Raw genomic sequence first — 17,190 nt, forward strand, 5'->3', positions numbered from 1 at the left:
CACATAACCCTGCAGAAAACGACATAAACTAAATTAAAAAAAACACCAATTTAACCCAATTATCACCGATCATAACCACCGATCACCTTGAACGCGGCCTCACCTTCCACCGAAAAATTGGATTCCGAAACCCGGGGCTCTCCCTGATTTCATTGGCCTTGAGACCTCAAATCAAACCTTTAGATGAGGTGGGAGCTGGGGGAAATGTACTTTTCTTTCTCTCCACTCAAATCCAGCCAGCACAGTAAAGTGCCCCGAGGTGCCAGGTTCAGTTCACCTACCCTACCCTCGACAGGTAATGACTAGCATATTTTACGCTTCATGTGCTGCTGCTGCTCCCTGCAATTAGCGATCTCTACCCTTGCTACTACTGGCCCACTGTTGTGGATGGGTTACTTTTCTTTTGGTGGTTTAGTGGGGGAAAAAGATCGATCATGTAATTAAACAGGAAAAAATAACAATCAAAATTTATGCAAAAAAAATTAACGTTTCGCTTTTCACATTTTCTCCTTTTGCAATTTTCTTTAGTAATTTTTAAATAAAAATTATATTTATTTGCAGGGAGAGGACAATTAGTCCACTGGGGTCAATTAAGAACCAGAGCTGGTACAGAGCTAAAGAGAGAGTAAAAAGCTACAACTAATTCCAGTAGTTGGACTGGGAATAGTCGTGATAAGTCCATGGTGGAGAACCTTTTTTATATCTAGTGTTTACCGCGGGGGTGAAACCAATCTCTAAGGCAATGTGGCAATTATTAATTATAAAGGTGTATGAAACACCTCACGGGCAAAACGTGCGACAAGTTTATAACCTGGGAGCTGAGAAATAACGAACCGTGTCACGTGTTTAAATTAGACTAGTTATAGTGACTGATAAGCTTGTAACAATTTTCGAATTAGATTGATTTTTTTTTCAATAAATTTACTCAAGTGACACTAAATGCTACTTTCAAGTCACAATCTACTGATTTATGCAATTCGTTTGCGGCTATGAAACGAATTACGACTGTCTAATTAATTAAACTAACCAAAAACAATCCATTTCACGAACAAAAACGCAAACTTCCTTCCTTTCGCTGTCATCGTACCCCGGTGCAATAGAAACTGTTATATTTCTCCATAAAACTCCATAAAACACTGCACACAGCACACACACACACACACAACCTGCCAACGCAAGTTAAAGTAACGTTTTGTGCAAAATAAAAACCATAATAAAAGAATCACGCTGCTATAAAAAGAAAAACAGTGCCGTTTAGACTGGCACTTGCCACGGTAGTTCGAGCAATTATTTTTGGGTGGGCGATCTTGTTAACGCAAGGAAATAAAAATAATAAAACTAAATAACAATGACTAGCTGAACGGTGCGGTTTTTGTTTCCGGGGAGAAAGACGCCCTCCTCTTTAGTTTATAGGTTAGGTTGGTTCTATTCTTCGGTTGAGGTGAAATGATAGGTGGCAAGAAAATTAATATGAAAACAGGTGCAATTTGGCCAGTGTGTAATTTGGTGGAAAATTTAGCTCACGTAATATGGGTTGAGCATCCAGGTTAGTCGGGTTTTGGGGTGTTGAGTTGGTATAAATTGAAGGTTAGCATTACTGTGAGTTGTGGAGTTAACCCTTAATGCGTAGAAACTATTATTATTTTTTCTAATTTAGGAAAAAAAGTCAACTAAACATTTAGACATTGAGATAATCTTGTTAGATTTGACAAAACGGTAAATTGAATCAACAATCTACATGTAATCCCAAATTTCGATTGACCACGAGTAACGGTGAACAACGATGAAAGCTAGATATTTCACAAAAAAAAAGTTTATACACGAAACAAAATGCCAAAGCAAACCAAAAAGATAAACCACCTTGCCACTACTTTTTGCAACCAACTTTTTTTGAAATTTGTTCGAAACAATAGCCACTCAAATGAGAGCCACCACGCAGCGATATGTACGATAAATACCGAATTTCGCGAGAAAAAAATGAGGGAAATTGCTGCGAAACAGAGTCTAATTAATCAAGCAATGTGCAAAAAATATAACGAGTTGAGGCCACAATTATTAGCTTATCGAAAGGTGATCCGATTTTCACCTTGCTGCGGCTGGGTTTTGTCCAGTATAGACATAGGATTATCTTGTTAACCTAATGAGGTGTGGAAAATTGTGACGGAGGTTTGGTGTTTGTTTATGATGTTTTTTTTTAATTTACCGTTGTTTGATTTGTATCCGGTAATTACCGTTATTATTTTGGCTAATAAGCGAAAACGTTACATAAATTGAGGAATGTGCTAGGTTGGCATGGCTACTGTAAGCAAATATTAGGGGAATAATATGTAATTCCATCGTGCCTCTAATATTGGCATATCAACACATTGACGGTCAATTACAGCTTTTGAAAGGAGTTTTCAACTGCAATCGAGTGATAAATAGCTGTTTCATTCATATTTTTGTTTTGTTTATTGTTTTACTGAGCTCAAAGAATGAAGTTACATATTAGAATAGGATGTGGACCAAAAAATCAAAAGACCTTATGTCGAAAGGTATAAAGTTTGATTGCCGAATGTTGGAAAGGTGTAATGTCGAAAGGGACAAAATGTCGAAGTGGCAAAATACATATGTATGTTATTTGTTAATGTATCAGTTCAACAAGTGTCTAATTAAAATATCTAGTGAATGTCTACATTCAAAATGAGTTGTTTATTACAAAATAACATTGAATATTCATATGCTCAAAAAAATAATAATTTTTACCTGAAAAACTAATCTACAATAATATTTAAAAAAAATCAGTCAGCTGAAAATGCAAAAATAGATCTTTACAATCTTAGCAAACAGTTGCACAATCCAAATCAAAAATATTTTTGAAAAAACTTGAAACAACAATTTATTTATCTTAAACATGGCTAACTTTAACAACATTTCACCGTTGTTTTTTTTTTTCGATTGCAAATTTTAATTACAATAGAAATATTTTGTTTGTTCGTAGATTTGAAAAAATCCACAGAACATTTCATCACTGAGAAAATTTGTTGAATATTGCTATAATATTTGAAAACAACAAATATTGTTAGGTCCTGTCCGAATCATCAAAATACAACAAAACAAAATGATACAATGAATAGGCATTTACGTCACATTGCAAGATTAGTATAAATGATTACAGAATGACTTTAACTTTCTAGGATTGTTCTATAAAAAATCATTATTGGCAAGGTTCATCTCTAAAGCGCTGAGGCGTTTACGTCACATTTCAATGTTAAATGCAATGCATTGTCAAACAGCAGTGGTGACTTGAGGAAATATAGTGCACCTGTTCCACATAAAGTAAATGTATTTTAGTTGACTTCTTCATGGATTTCGTGGTATGTACACAGTAGAAAATAGTGTAAATTTGGATGGTGTAATTTTGGGAGGTTGAATATTACCTCTTTAATGTTGTAATTTTACCTCAATTGAGACAGAAAAAGTGGCATTACATAAGAAAAGTGGTAAAATTTCCCGTTTTTTCTGACATAAAGATGCACCTCTTGCCATGTTTTTTTTTACTGTGTATGCATGAGAAAATCATGAAAAATCGATACAAACATCGTTAAAAGGGCGTAAACTGGAACGACAAAGACAAAGGGAATTGGAGTTTTTATTCATTTTTAGCATGTTAGGGTTAATTAAAAAAATGTTTTTTTTTGAAATTCAATGTACATAACCGTTAAACGTTTTACTTAGCAAAAAAAAAAAACTTTTCAAATTTTAATTTAATGATTGCATATCAACATTATAATGCATTTGCCAATGGTTTTTTCATTGATATGTTGAACGCTGGCTTGTAATTTAAATTATTATATTTTTTTATTTTTTGACACCCCCTCGATTCAGGGTTCATATTTAAAATTTTCCGATTGAGAATGCAACCTGGAGCTTTAAATTTGGGACTTTTGACCCTTAATTTCAAATTGACATGAAAAAAATAAAATGTGATAAAAATAGAGCTCTAAAAGTGCCCCGAATATCACTTTTCTCTAGACTTAATCCTGATTTGCTATGTTCAAAAAAAGGATTTTTGAAAGGTTTGCTCGGATGCTTTCTCTTAATTTGGTCGTAGAAGGGGTAGAATACGAGATAAAATTTTGATGTCTTCGGGAAAGTTGCTCGGTCTGGCAGGCCCAACAACTTTTTAAAAGACAAATAAAATCCCAAAAATATTCCTGAAAAGTTTGTTTTTCAAGATCACCCTAATCATGAACCATCTAAATTTCAACCAAACCAAAGTTACCCCTTCTCATTTGCAACAACTTTTCTGAAGACCCCAAAGCTCCAAAACTTTACCATTTCTCCACTTACTTTTGCGATATGGACCACATTGCGGTTAAGACTTCATTTAAAAAAAATAAAACAAAAGGTTTAGTTTGTTTAAAATTGGCTTTTTTGGTTTTCCTTATAAAAAAAATCATCTTATAAATACCCACTAAGAATTTTGACTCGAGGTTCGACTCGATTCAGACTCGATCTCGATCCAGATCGACTCGAGGCTCGAGCCAAAATTCTCAGTGGGTATGATCATGTTGGTTTTTCGGTGTAGATTTTATGTTTTCGATTAAATACAGAGCATTTTTTAATCTATTTGACTTGAACGGCATAATAATTAGTTGCAAATTCACTTCATTAAGATATGATTTAAGCATAAAATTGACCGATTTATATGCTAAGTAACCATCAAAACACAATTCGAGCCAATCTTTTCATTTTCTGACCCTCAAAAACTGTCACTTTCTAACGATCGCGCGCACAATAATTGACAGCCACGCGCATCTCACCTAGTTCTGACCCTTTTGTCCTAGCTCTGATCATTAAACACCCAATTTTAGTACCATTCCAAAGCTCCACTAAGCTAATCCGAATCGCGCACCGTCATCAACGTTGATTGGGCACTTAAATCCATCTAGAGAGAGGGGGAGGGCGCGCATCAATCCGAAAACCATCGGCGCATTCTTTGGAGGAGGGGTGATGATGGGGGGGATCACAAGAACTCCAAACGAAATCGAAATGACGGACTTTATGGACTTTTGCTTTTATCGAGCTGGAAGCGAGAGGTCTGAAGATCTAGGTCACTCGAGCTCACGGGGTTAGTAGGGGATTTTGGGTCATTTCACCGAAAAAAAAGAAGAAACCAAATCTCAACTGGAAACTTACCCAATCGCTGAAGTGGATCTTCTCCAGCTCCTTGCCGGACGTTTCGGCTTGGGCCTTCAACCGCAGCACCTCGGCGCCCTCGCCCGTGCATACCCGCTGTAGGAACGTTCTTAACTCTAGCGTTTCGGTGGCCAACGCCCGGCACACGGCCCGGTAGTGGTCCTCCGGCTTCGATGGGGACACACGTGACGAGCAGAACTGTAAACAGAGAGAGAAAGAGAAACATAACCTCGTTTAGTTGGGATTTATTTGGAGGGGGTTTGCAAAAAGAGCCCGGAAGCGAAGATTTTGCTGACAAGAGATCGGACCATTGTTTGGGGAACTTCACCGGAGGCGCAAAAAGATGCTTCCTCAGAAGGTTGGATGGACGGACGCTGTTATCTGGCAAAGATTGGAAGCCGGTTTGCAAAAAACATGTTTTTATTGTTGTCGCGTTTTCGTTACAACTGCTGCTGCTGTCACTCAACCGGGACTTGGAGCTTGAGCATGAAGTGAGAAAGATGTGCGCTGATGTAATGTTCAAACCAGAGGCGTATCCTTAGTTGGCAAGACTTCTTCTTGCAAGTGTTTTACATTGTTTTTAACCATTTCAAACTAGGGTTAGTTGCTGTTGGCGCTATTCAAAGCAATTTAAAAAATATAAGCAAACTTCCATGAATCGAAAAAAAAAACAAAAAAAAAGCAAATACTGAATTTTGTTTTAGGTTTTTTGAATTTCTTATAATTTGTTCTAAAGTCAATTTGTGCTGAAGTTTTTTTTCTTATATTTTCGTAAGACAAATCAGTAAAACAAATTATTGACCTTTTTAAGACTTAACATCTTCTCTATATATATAAAAAATTTCGACGAGTTTGTTCGAACGCGAATCAATTCAACACGGAATGTCGGATCGAGGTGCTCTTTGTTGCGTTGGGTTCGTATAAGTCCAAGGAAGGTTCTTACACCAAAAAGTTACAACTTTGGCCACTCTGGAACCGATTCCGGAAAATCTGCAGATTGTATGGGAAAAGTTACGTAAAATAAAATTTTGATCACAGGAAGGCAGAACGAAGTTTGTCGGGTAAGGCTTGTTTCTTAATAAATATTTGGATTTTCCAAAAGTTCTTATGAATTACCCATTTACAAATATTTTTTGTCACCATATTTGGATTTTTTTCATTCAAAAAGTTTATGTTTTTAACACTACATCAATATTCATTTCTTGCGACAACCACGGATATTTAGATATGCCTAAAACTTTAGATACTTCGGTTAGAACAATAATCTAAATACCACCTAAACATCGTTCTATCATTTTTTGCGCATGACTTTAGTATAGTACCCTTTTAAACTTTTTGAAATTATTATGCTGCCCATGTTCGCATAAATTTTCCATATGCATTTTCAGCAAGTTGAGAAATCGAGCTTGGAAGTTTGAAAAAGTATTTGTTGTAAAGTTCAAATATATGATCATTTCACTGAAAATTCATCTAACAGAAATCTCACTGATGCTCTCATTTATACTTTTGTTGTTGGTTGGTTTTGATTATTGGCTTGATTTATTGCCTTCTTTTTGAAAAAGTGTGCAGGATGGGACTTGGTATGTGAACATTTTCTGCATAATTCATCAAAATGTTCGCATACCAGCCAGATCGAAGTATGCTACCTAGGTAACCCGCAAATGTAAACAACTTTTTCCTCCCAAAATAGCAAATGTTGGATTTTTAAAATATGGATAAAACTAGTTCAAAACTGTATCTGGAGAGAATTGTGTCATTTTAATTGTAATGAGAATAGTGTAGGATTGCCTAATTAAGGATACGATGCAAAAAAAAAAACAGTTTTGAGCAGACAGAAAGGTGAGTCCAGCACATATTTTTTCTGAGAGGGACATGTTTGTGAGCATTTCCACAATGGGACCCATATTTGAACATTTTTCGGGTGGGACAAACAAACCTGCCGTTAATTTTCAAATCTATGGAACAAAGTGGTTAATATTATTAGCTCAGCTTAAAGAAAAATTAATAAACGAAGTTATTTCAATATTTAACTCAAAATTGACCAAAATGCATATGGGACAATTATGCGAACATGGGCAGTATATTCGTTATCAGACATTTTATTTTTTTATTTATTTGAAATTGGGCTTTATTCATTTAATTTTCAAGTGATCAAGTGTGTTCATATTATTTGAGTCTTGTTTTCTTAATAAAGAATAATTGCTTATGAATATAATAACTGGGTTACGAAGTAACTGAATTAAATGATATATCCCACATTTTTAATAACTTATCGAACCATGTAATTAAAAATGTCAAATGGCCAGAATTTTCAGGCTTGGGTTTTCTTCAACTTAAGGTTTATTTTATCTAAATTAATTCCCTTTTTAAATTTTATTGAAAATTACAAAAACTGTTATGTGCTTCATTTTATTCCATAAAATTAAAAGTTAATCTTTTAAAAGCCTTCTGATTTTTTATGGAGATTTAATAATGGGAGGAGGCACTCATCAACTCAATCGTTAAGATATTAGAAAAAGAAATCTTTAAATGTTATTTGACAGCAAGATAAATGTCAAACCCCAAAACAGTTTCGAAAACTTTTAATTTTTGATACAAGTGCGGAAATGTTGAACTTTGCAGCAATAAAATGAGTACTATAATGAACTCTTCCGCACTGTTGTTTTTGGTGATGATAAGTAAGCCATTTTGGCACCAGTAACAGTAACAGTAAGAAATTTCAAAACGATACTGCAAAACAAAATGTTTACCAAAAGTGAGACAATTCTCATTAATTTTTATTTGTGGACTTTGAAAATCAAATCTGTTTGCTGAGTATTGCGAATAATTGAAAATGAAAAAAAAAAAAATCAACTGAAATCGTCGAGAAATTTGCCAATCCACCGGATAAAGATATTTTCAATATATAAAATTAAGCTTAACAGGGTCAACATTTATTTTTTCATCTTTATTTAAATGTTATGCTAGATTTTGAATGTTGTTTGATTGGTGATTTGGTTTTACTTTAAACATAGAAAATAAAAGTTAATCTTTTTTCAATGATCCAATTTTTTAACTTGTGTCATTAGGAAAAAAAATTGTCTAAAGTTTTGTTTAGTCAAAAGATGCCAGAGGACCAACCTCTGAACCATATAAAAAATCTTCTCTCGTAATTTTTATTGTGAAGATTTTTATTTTTATTTTTAAAGAGTTGTGGTTATTTGTTGGAGGTAATTTCTTAAATGTCCTCATTGTAACATACAAATTTCCTGTAGGCATCAAACCGATCGGAAAATCTTTTTCCGATATAAAGATTTTCGAAAATTTCCCAACATTTTTTTGTACAGTCGACTCTCTGGCTGTCGATCTTCTCGATATCAATATTGCTCCATCTATCGATGAATTCTTCAGTCCCTTCAAAATGCATACTTCGATTGGCTTTATTCCTCGATATTTTCTCTTGCTTGAAGGATCTTTTCCTCGACGGTCCATTGGATTCTGTTAGCTTTAAAAATCTCTTCCAGTTGTCAATAATTACACTTTCTCATGGCTTGCATAGACATTTTTCTTGGCGAAACGAAGCTTTGAAGGGTGTTTGACATTAGTTTGTTTTTGTTTGCTGGACGTTGCCATGATTCTCTCCCATAGCAGGGTACCAAGAAAAACATATTTTCAATCGAGTATTCATTTTGCATCGTTCTGTAAACTGATGATTCTCTTCCTCGACGGTCCCTTGGATATTGACAACCAGAGAGTCGAGTTAATTGTGTTAAAACATTAAATATTGCAAAAAAAAAAACCAAAGTTCATGTTATTCCGCTATCCTACAAAACTTCAAAATTTGAATGGAAATACATGTCTAATCATCTGAAAACATTTTAAAAATGCATTTTCCTGCGAAGATGATCACATTTAGCATATTTGGTTTGTTTAAAAATATTTTGATTTTACTTCAAATCTCAATGTAAAAAAAAACTCGATCACAACTGGACAGGCGTAATTTTTTTCATACAAAAATTACCTTTAATTTTAACTTTTTTTTTTGGTCAGAGTCGAGGAACACAAATTTAAAAAAGATTTGCAACAGCCAGTAAAAAAACCTAAAAAGACATTCTATTGTCATAGACATATCATACTGTAAAAACTAAAAAGGAAATTCGTTTTTATCGAAAGACCCTCGCTACAGCACTGGAGTTCTCCCGCATTTGACTACCGGAAAGACAAGATCAAGCGGTTTTATGTAATTGTAAGTATGCTCACCAGCGATTGCCGCACTGTGTAATGCAACCGGGAATCGGTTACAATCGCGCGAGAGAAGATCTTGACTTTTTTAAGGTGGTGGTGAAGACAAACGATTACCGAAGCGCAACATCCGTCCGTCCGTGTTCCGTTGACGAATTTGTGGCCCACGCACACACATCTGGGTCCAGATCTTCACCAACTGGTGGTGGTATCAGCAACTCCAATTCTAAAGTTTCTTGAATAGGTACGTACTCTCGGTGAACAATAAATTACAACCTTTTCAACCGCTACCACAAAAAATGGGGTGAAAAGTGTTGGTGGAGTTATGATTTATTCCAAACCTCGGACCATTCCAAGTCTCTAGGAAGTTACAACTGCGAGAGTGTTTATTGCCCGATGTAAATCAACCAACGAGAGTAGGACCAACAATGAAACTTGAATTAAATCATCGCGCGAGTACACTCAAAGGTGCCTCCAACAGCAATCTCTAGGAGTCTTCGTAGCTCAAGAAACAAACTGCTTCAATCTGGGTGTAACCGAAAGAAGAAAAAAGAGGGCGTACAGTTTTCGCACAAATGTTAGGGTGGATCAGTGCCCGTCACAGAGAGCAGTGTTGCCAAATAAGTCACAGCGGCCCACGTGTGGTGGCGCGTAGAAGTTCATTGTTCAAACGGTAATTGTAGAGCAAAATAGTTTCGTTTTCAAGGTTGATGATGCAATTGGAGCTCCGAGTTGGAACGGCTACGGCGGCGAGATTGTCACTAATGGAGTCATTACGGATGGTGGGTAAACGATTTTATGCATAATTTTGTTAGATTTTTGGTTCCAGGAAAAAGCGGACTAGGGGGAGGTGCCTAAATTGTACAATTGTTTGGTTGTTCAAACTTAGGTCTGCGGAAATGTTATTAAATGATTGAAACATGTAAATTTTATCATAACATGATTTGCATGTTTTTTTTCCACAAAAATTATAACAATTATGAAGGAAATCGAGTCTTTCAATTAATAAAAATCAAAATACTATTATTTTTTGCAATTTCAAAACATGATCGTATCACTTGCTTAGGACGAATCTAAGAACAAAACTGAGGTAAAAAAATACATTCGATTGCATGCAACATTCATAGATCCTTTCCCAAACAGTTACGCACGACATCCAAGCCTATTGCAAGGCCGCTCCTCGCTGATCAGATTGATCCCAATGACTGTGGTGATTCAGTTGGGCACTCCTGACCGCCAATAAGCTCGCGCCGTCAACCGGCTTTTGTCGCGCGTGAGGCAAACAAATTATTAAATTTGAATAATCTTGATGTAAAACTGTCACAGGCGCGCGCGCCGCTTTTGATGCTGCCGCGAAGCATCATTTGTCGTCCGCGAAGAGATCACTTCGTCTTCATCGTCGTGTCGATACAAGTCGTAAATTATCGAGCCGGCGCAGTCGGTCAACGCGTAACCCGGATTAGTAGGGCCTGGTCCGTCCGTCCTAAGGTAGGCGTCTGAAGGGTGTGAATATTGGATCAAGGTCGGACGGCTGTAGAGGACCGGTTCTTCACCGGCAATCATTGGGCATGAGCTTGAACGATTTCATTCAAAAGTCGGACGGGTTTTCTGGGAATCGTTAAACAAAACGATCCAGCAGCAGTATGCGAAAATCGGCTTACCGAAATTCAAAACAATTAATTGCCGTCATAAGAGGCTTCGGGCGGTCGGCTTAAGTCGTTGAATGATGAGTGAAAGCAGCTTCTGAATTCCGCACGTCTCGGATGTTGCGGCAGTGGTCGCAACGTGTTCACACTGGGAACGCTCAGGCGGCTTGATCACTTTGTGGTTACAAAAGTTGAACTGAGAAGTGGTCAAGAATATGCCATCAGCAAGTGATATGACCATTGCTTAAATTTTCCCACAGTTCATCCAAGAATTTCAAGAATTACCTTGAAACATTCAATTTACAATTTTCTACCCGATGTCCTAAATTCTGACGATTCTTGATTAATCAACTGATGGCAAAGCTCAAAAGTTATAAGTTGTCCAGTAAGGTTTAAATTTTAGACATTTAACTTTAAAGTCTAAATCCAGCATCTTCGCGAAAAAAATTTCAGGTAATCAAATGGTGTCTGAAAATCTTTGTAACTCCCTGCCAAAGTGTATTTTTTTTTTAATACTTTTTGATTAGTCGTGTAGTTTGGCCCTGGTAAAATTTTGTGTACTTCTTGATGTCGTGCATTCTGCTCAAGGTAATAAATAGTATTCCGTTGAGTTAAACTTATTAGAACCCTAATCATCGGGAAGCAGACATTTAAAGAAATCAAATCGTAACTACAGAACTTCCAAACTCTTTGTCGTTGTAACCTAGGAAAAAACGATTTAAAAAATGTGGTACAGACAATTTGAAGATATTGTACCCCTGTCAAAATATATGAAATTTCAGATGAAATAAGATTTTTTTCTACAGCTTTCTTAATTCTTTTCGATGCTAAATTAAATTCAAGGTCTGGCAGCCCTATCTAAACTTGTGAATACTTGAGTGACATTTACTTTTCAGAGGAGAAATCATGTGCTGTGATTGGACACTATAGGGTGCCTAGAAAAAAAGACCCTCCACAAAAAGTGACCGTTTTTGATTAATTTTAAACATCTGTGCCTATGTTGAGCAATTTTGGTAAACATTGACCATTATCAACATTGACAATCGAGGCTGAAGTAGGCGAAAACAAAAAAAAATCTTAAAAAAATGTTTTTTAACGCTAATTTCTTTTCAAAATCAAAGTACAACTTTGGTATCTTCGAAAAAAGCGTTATGTTTTCATTGTAGAAATTGAATTTCCTATGAAAATCTCACTTTTGAGAATATTTGAATGGAAACAGCGCCACCTGCTGCTAAAATCGTAGAAAAATCATACATTCTTCCCAAACCAACTTCCAGTGACAATGGGTAAATGACGACCAGTTTTACTCATGTTCGGCTCAGTGGCTTCAAATATCTCAGGAAACAATAGTCAGCTTGTTGAGCAAGGTTTTGAATCAAAGTCCCATATTCTGGATACCCTGTTGGACACACGTATATGTGTGAAAAAATCTAAATCAACATTCAAAGTCAATATAAAGTTTAATTTAAATAGAAAAAAATTGAAGATCTGGCAGCCCTGTCGTCAATTGTGAGAACAAAAATGAAATTCACAGTGACTTCTGCAAATGCCTTAATTAACATTTTTCTGCAAATGCTTTAATCAACATTTTTGTAGCAGCAATTGAAAAGCCGTTTCAACGAAACATAAAATTGGATGATCTAGCAACCTTGCTTTATGTTCAAGCGAAATTTTCATTTAATTATATTTTTTGATGTTGAGAATTTTGATAAAATAAAGATCGTTAAACAGGCTTTTAAATATCTCATAAGATACACATTTTTAAACAATTATTGTTATACCGCCCTAGAATTTCGTAATTTATGTGAAATTTAAATAAATTTTGAATGCAAAATGTCGTGAATTTTGGTGAAATTGACTCCAGGAACTGTTAGTAAACATTAGTAACTCAACATATTTTCCAAATAAAAAAAAAACATATTTTCCATAAGACTTAATAATCAAAAATCTGAGAACCATGTCTTGACAATGAGTACTTAAATAAAACACATACATACCTGACATTTTCAAGCCTGATAGTTGCATTTTTTTATGAAAATGACAGGGAAGTTTTTGCGCATCGTCAAGTCTTCAGAAAACTTTTCCAATTTAAATAATGCAGACTCAAATATGGAAACACTGGTTTTAAAATTCTGGAGTTTTGCCTTCCTTAAATCAATGAGGAAAGGCTATAAAATCACTCGGAAAATGAACTTCTTTATTCGACCTCGTAGACCCACCTTCACGTATACCTATCGACTCAAAATTAAATTCTGAACAAATGTCTGTGCGTGTGTATGTATGAAAGTCCGTGCACCGAAAAATATGCAGTCGATTATCTCCGGACTGGCCGAACCGATTTGGACCGTTTTGGTCGTATTCGATCTTGGGCTCCCACAAGACCCTAGTTGATATTATGAAGCTTAGAAAAGTACTTAAAAAGTTATGCTAAAAATACTTCGAAAGCTTGTAAAAGGGTGGTTTTTATAAAAAAAAAAAAACCGTCATGCTATATATTGTTAGAAAGGTATTTGAAAGACCTTTTCAACGCGTTCCAAAGATTGAAGATCTGAAAACCCCATCATAGGTTATGAGCACTTAAGTGTTATTCATACAGTTTTTTAGGACAGATCTCAAATATTTTGGTATAAAATTTGTCCGGATCTATCATGCATCCCGTCGTTGGATCATAAGATCTTTCCAACAATCCCAAAAGATTGAAGGTCTGACAAAAATATCAAAAGTTATTAGTATTTTAGTGTTTTTAATAGACTTTTTTTGAGGCCGGATCTCAGATATTTTGATAAAAATAAGTTTTATTTATTCTTCTTTTTTGAGGCTGTGCAGTGTATTCACTTTATGAATGCGAGGGCATCAACCACCTAAAGGTGGATTAAGTAACGCTTTTTTAAATGTGTTTCGGAATCACTTTTTTACACAATTTTGGATTGATTTTTGAACCTTTTAAAAATTATTTAAATCCGGACGAACTAGCAACACTGTAATGCGATTTAGAGACTTTTTTTAAAACGTTTGATTATGAGAGTTGTAAACAATGAGTGTATCTTGCTCACGTCAGTAGATGAACTCACATTGGCCCTTTCAAATTGTTTTACTAGAAGTAGAAAAAATGCCTTTTCGTTGGACCACAATGTTTGACGTTCTGGGAACCCACAATATATCACAAAAGCTTGAGTAAGACCATCTTGGTAGATGAAATGTGCTACCAACATCCGCAAAACATGCTTAGTATAGTAAGAATAACCAATCGATTCTATAGCAACGTCAATACCTGCCTATCCCACGGCGACATTTCACCTGACGCCGGGTATGATAATTAATCAAAAGCCTCACCCATATCTCACGCCAGCAGCGTCATTGCAACTCCGAGTCCGGGACCTGCTCCCAACGCCGACTCTTTGGTATGCGGAACACATGCCGTATCATTACCCCGGTGGCGGCGAGTTCATTTCGCGCAAAGCTCAATTAGTTGTTCAATGTCAAAATATACACCGCGGAATCCGCCGTGGTGCCGAAGATTGATTGGTTTCAAAGGATTGTGCTGTGACTTGCGTCGGATTCCGATCTTGGATCGCTGATTGATGGTAGAACGTTGTCCAAATTGTCGAACGGATTCCGTTATGAAGGCTCGAAGGTATGTTCTACGAAAGGCTTCACACAGGCTGACATTCTGAGGGGTTCGGATATTTGAAGGTCTCGCGTAGGCCGGCGCACTTTCAACTCTTTGAGCTGCGTATTGTATGCTGAACGAGATGAAAGTGGCTGAGATAAAACCTGTTTGCACCCTGCAAGTACCTTTCCCACCAGCAACAACAACAACGCACTCAAGGCAATTGAACGGCCCGAGCGGTTTAGGCTTTCATGATTTTTGTGATATTTACTTGTAGAGTCAAAGGAGATCAGTAAACATCCCTTATCTGTATATTACACTTTTTGAAGATTACAATTTTGCGGTAACACTTTCAACTTCCACGCGCACGATCACATCACTCAACTTTTTGTTGCTAATTTCATTAAGACTTTCGTCGAGCCAATTCTCTACGTCGAAGCCAGACTTGTCCTCCAGACCTCTGCGCCGAGCCATGCCAGACCCGAACTCCTAAGTCCCGGGTGGACTCTTCACGGCGGCTAAGTCCCGGCGGACTCTTCACAGCGGCTAAGTCCCGGCGGACTCTTCATCGGCTAAGTCCCGGGTGGACTCTTCACTGCGGCTAAGTCCCGACGGACTGCGGCCTCCACCGCTAAGTCCGGCTGGACTGGGGCCTCTGCTACTGGTGGCTGCTGGCGGGTCTGGCTGGTCTGAGGCGTCTTCTGGAACTGGAACTGGACTGGAGTGGAGCTGGCTGGAACTGACTGGGACTAATTCTGGAACTAACTGGAACTAATTGGAACTAACTGGAACTAATTGCCCTCCTCAAGAATTTTGGGGTTTTTATAGTCAGTCCCCGAAAACTCTACTAAATTTTGTTCTACTAAAAGTGGTCCGTTTCGATGAGAAGCATCGATGAACCTCATGAATTAAATTATGCAGACCTCTGCAATTCTTCATGACTTTCCGTATGGTGTAGTGAGTACACCTCAAAATCGGAAGTCATGGGTTCGAACCATTGTCGTGAAACTTTAAAATATGTTATTGGAATATCAAAATTATGTTCCTAAAACATTCTCAAAAATGTAAGTCAATAATGAGAAGGTCGAATTCTCCTTTGAACAAACATGCCCATGAATTTGGTTAAGCCACCCCCTTAATTTCCCCTGTCGAATAACATCGCACATTCATAATTGAAAGCTTAACCATTTTTTTGATTGCCTAACAATTGGCGAAATTTAATAAAGGGCTTTTCAGGTGAGAATGACTCATGATCCACACCTGTACATAAGCTTAATTATTTGTCGCGCAACGCGAGTCGACGTGTAAAATTATTTATGCTTGCGTAAGCGCGCATGGTCAGAACTGTGGTGAGGATCGAAAATGGACAAATTTAATGATTTAAATTTGAGGTCGCTGCATTCCCCCACACTTACCAGCTAGATGTTTGTATTCTTGAAAAGCATTAAGTACATCTATCGAAAGTTATTTGTAGGTTGAAATAATATTCCCAAAGTTAATAATTTAAATTGTGTAAAAATTACTTTGCAAAAATTCATAAAAAGATACTTTAATGGCTGGCTTTAAAAAAATTGATTCAAAAAAAAATTGGTTCGGTTAATCTCCCCCACACTTATCAGCTAGATGATCGTCTGAAAGAAATGATCATCTATGGAAAGAACATTGTCGGGTGTAGTGATCGCGCGGTTTACAATTTGTTCTTCTTGTGCTTTCTTGTAAATTGCTTTATAATTATAATTGTTCTTTTGATTTTTCTACTTTAAAATTATTTTCATTACTCTTTTGATCTTCTGTCCTGTTAAATTACTTGATTTACTGTTTTGAACTTCTCTTGTTAAAATATTTTCATTGAAACTGATTTAAATAAACTTGCATTTGAAATTAATTTTCATTATCTCTCCTAAAAAAAATCATTGCATTTTTCCCACTGTAAGCAAAATTTGTTGTTGTTGTTGAACTTTGTTGATCGGCTGGATGTTATCGTCGTCGTCTTCCATCAAAAATCGTCTTTATCGTGAGGCTATTCATTCCACAGTGACTTGGTCAATTGGTCAGTTTTCGAGGCTAAGGTGTTGAATTTCGTCGATTAGTGCAATTGTCGTTTCCATCATGAATTATGCTTCATAACCCAGCTGTGAGTTGACTTTGGTCAGTTTTGAGAGTGCATTGACTTCTCACTTGCTGAGTATTGTGAATTGTTCGTAAATCCAGTATATTTGTCCAAAATTGACTTTTCCAGTTGCTTTGCATCTTTGACAATCTCAAATTATTGACATCGGTTGATGTAATTCTTGTTTAGGAAATGTTGTTTGACCAAAATTGTCTTTTCGTGTAATTTGCAACTTTGGCTTTTGTAAATTAATGACATCGGATGATGTTATCATTTGTTTATCATGATCTTCTCCTTTTCAATAGTTTCAGGCGTGTAGTATGCATTTTTGTTCCATAATTGATGTTTCGCATTTCAATCATCTTTATTTCGCTTGATTCCACATTTCGATTTAGTGATTTGTTTTACGTGAATGTCTCGTT

At 36.3% G+C, this 17,190-nt stretch overlaps 1 protein-coding gene across 6 annotated transcripts in view; it reads right to left on the reverse strand.

Annotated features, from left to right (window-relative positions):
* The window catches only part of LOC120416081 (protein spire), a 343,750-nt gene that overhangs the window by 131,210 nt on the left and 195,350 nt on the right, over positions 1–17,190 (reverse strand). For all 6 annotated transcript variants that reach the window (XM_039577758.2, XM_039577761.2, XM_039577763.2 and 3 more), the window contains one exon: positions 5,182–5,379. In XM_039577758.2, the coding sequence (XP_039433692.1) occupies positions 5,182–5,379 (198 nt within the window). The remainder of the gene's footprint in view (positions 1–5,181; positions 5,380–17,190) is intronic.

The sequence above is a fragment of the Culex pipiens genome, chromosome 2 (genome assembly GCF_016801865.2).
Source record: "Culex pipiens pallens isolate TS chromosome 2, TS_CPP_V2, whole genome shotgun sequence".
Lineage (NCBI taxonomy): Eukaryota > Metazoa > Arthropoda > Insecta > Diptera > Culicidae > Culex > Culex pipiens.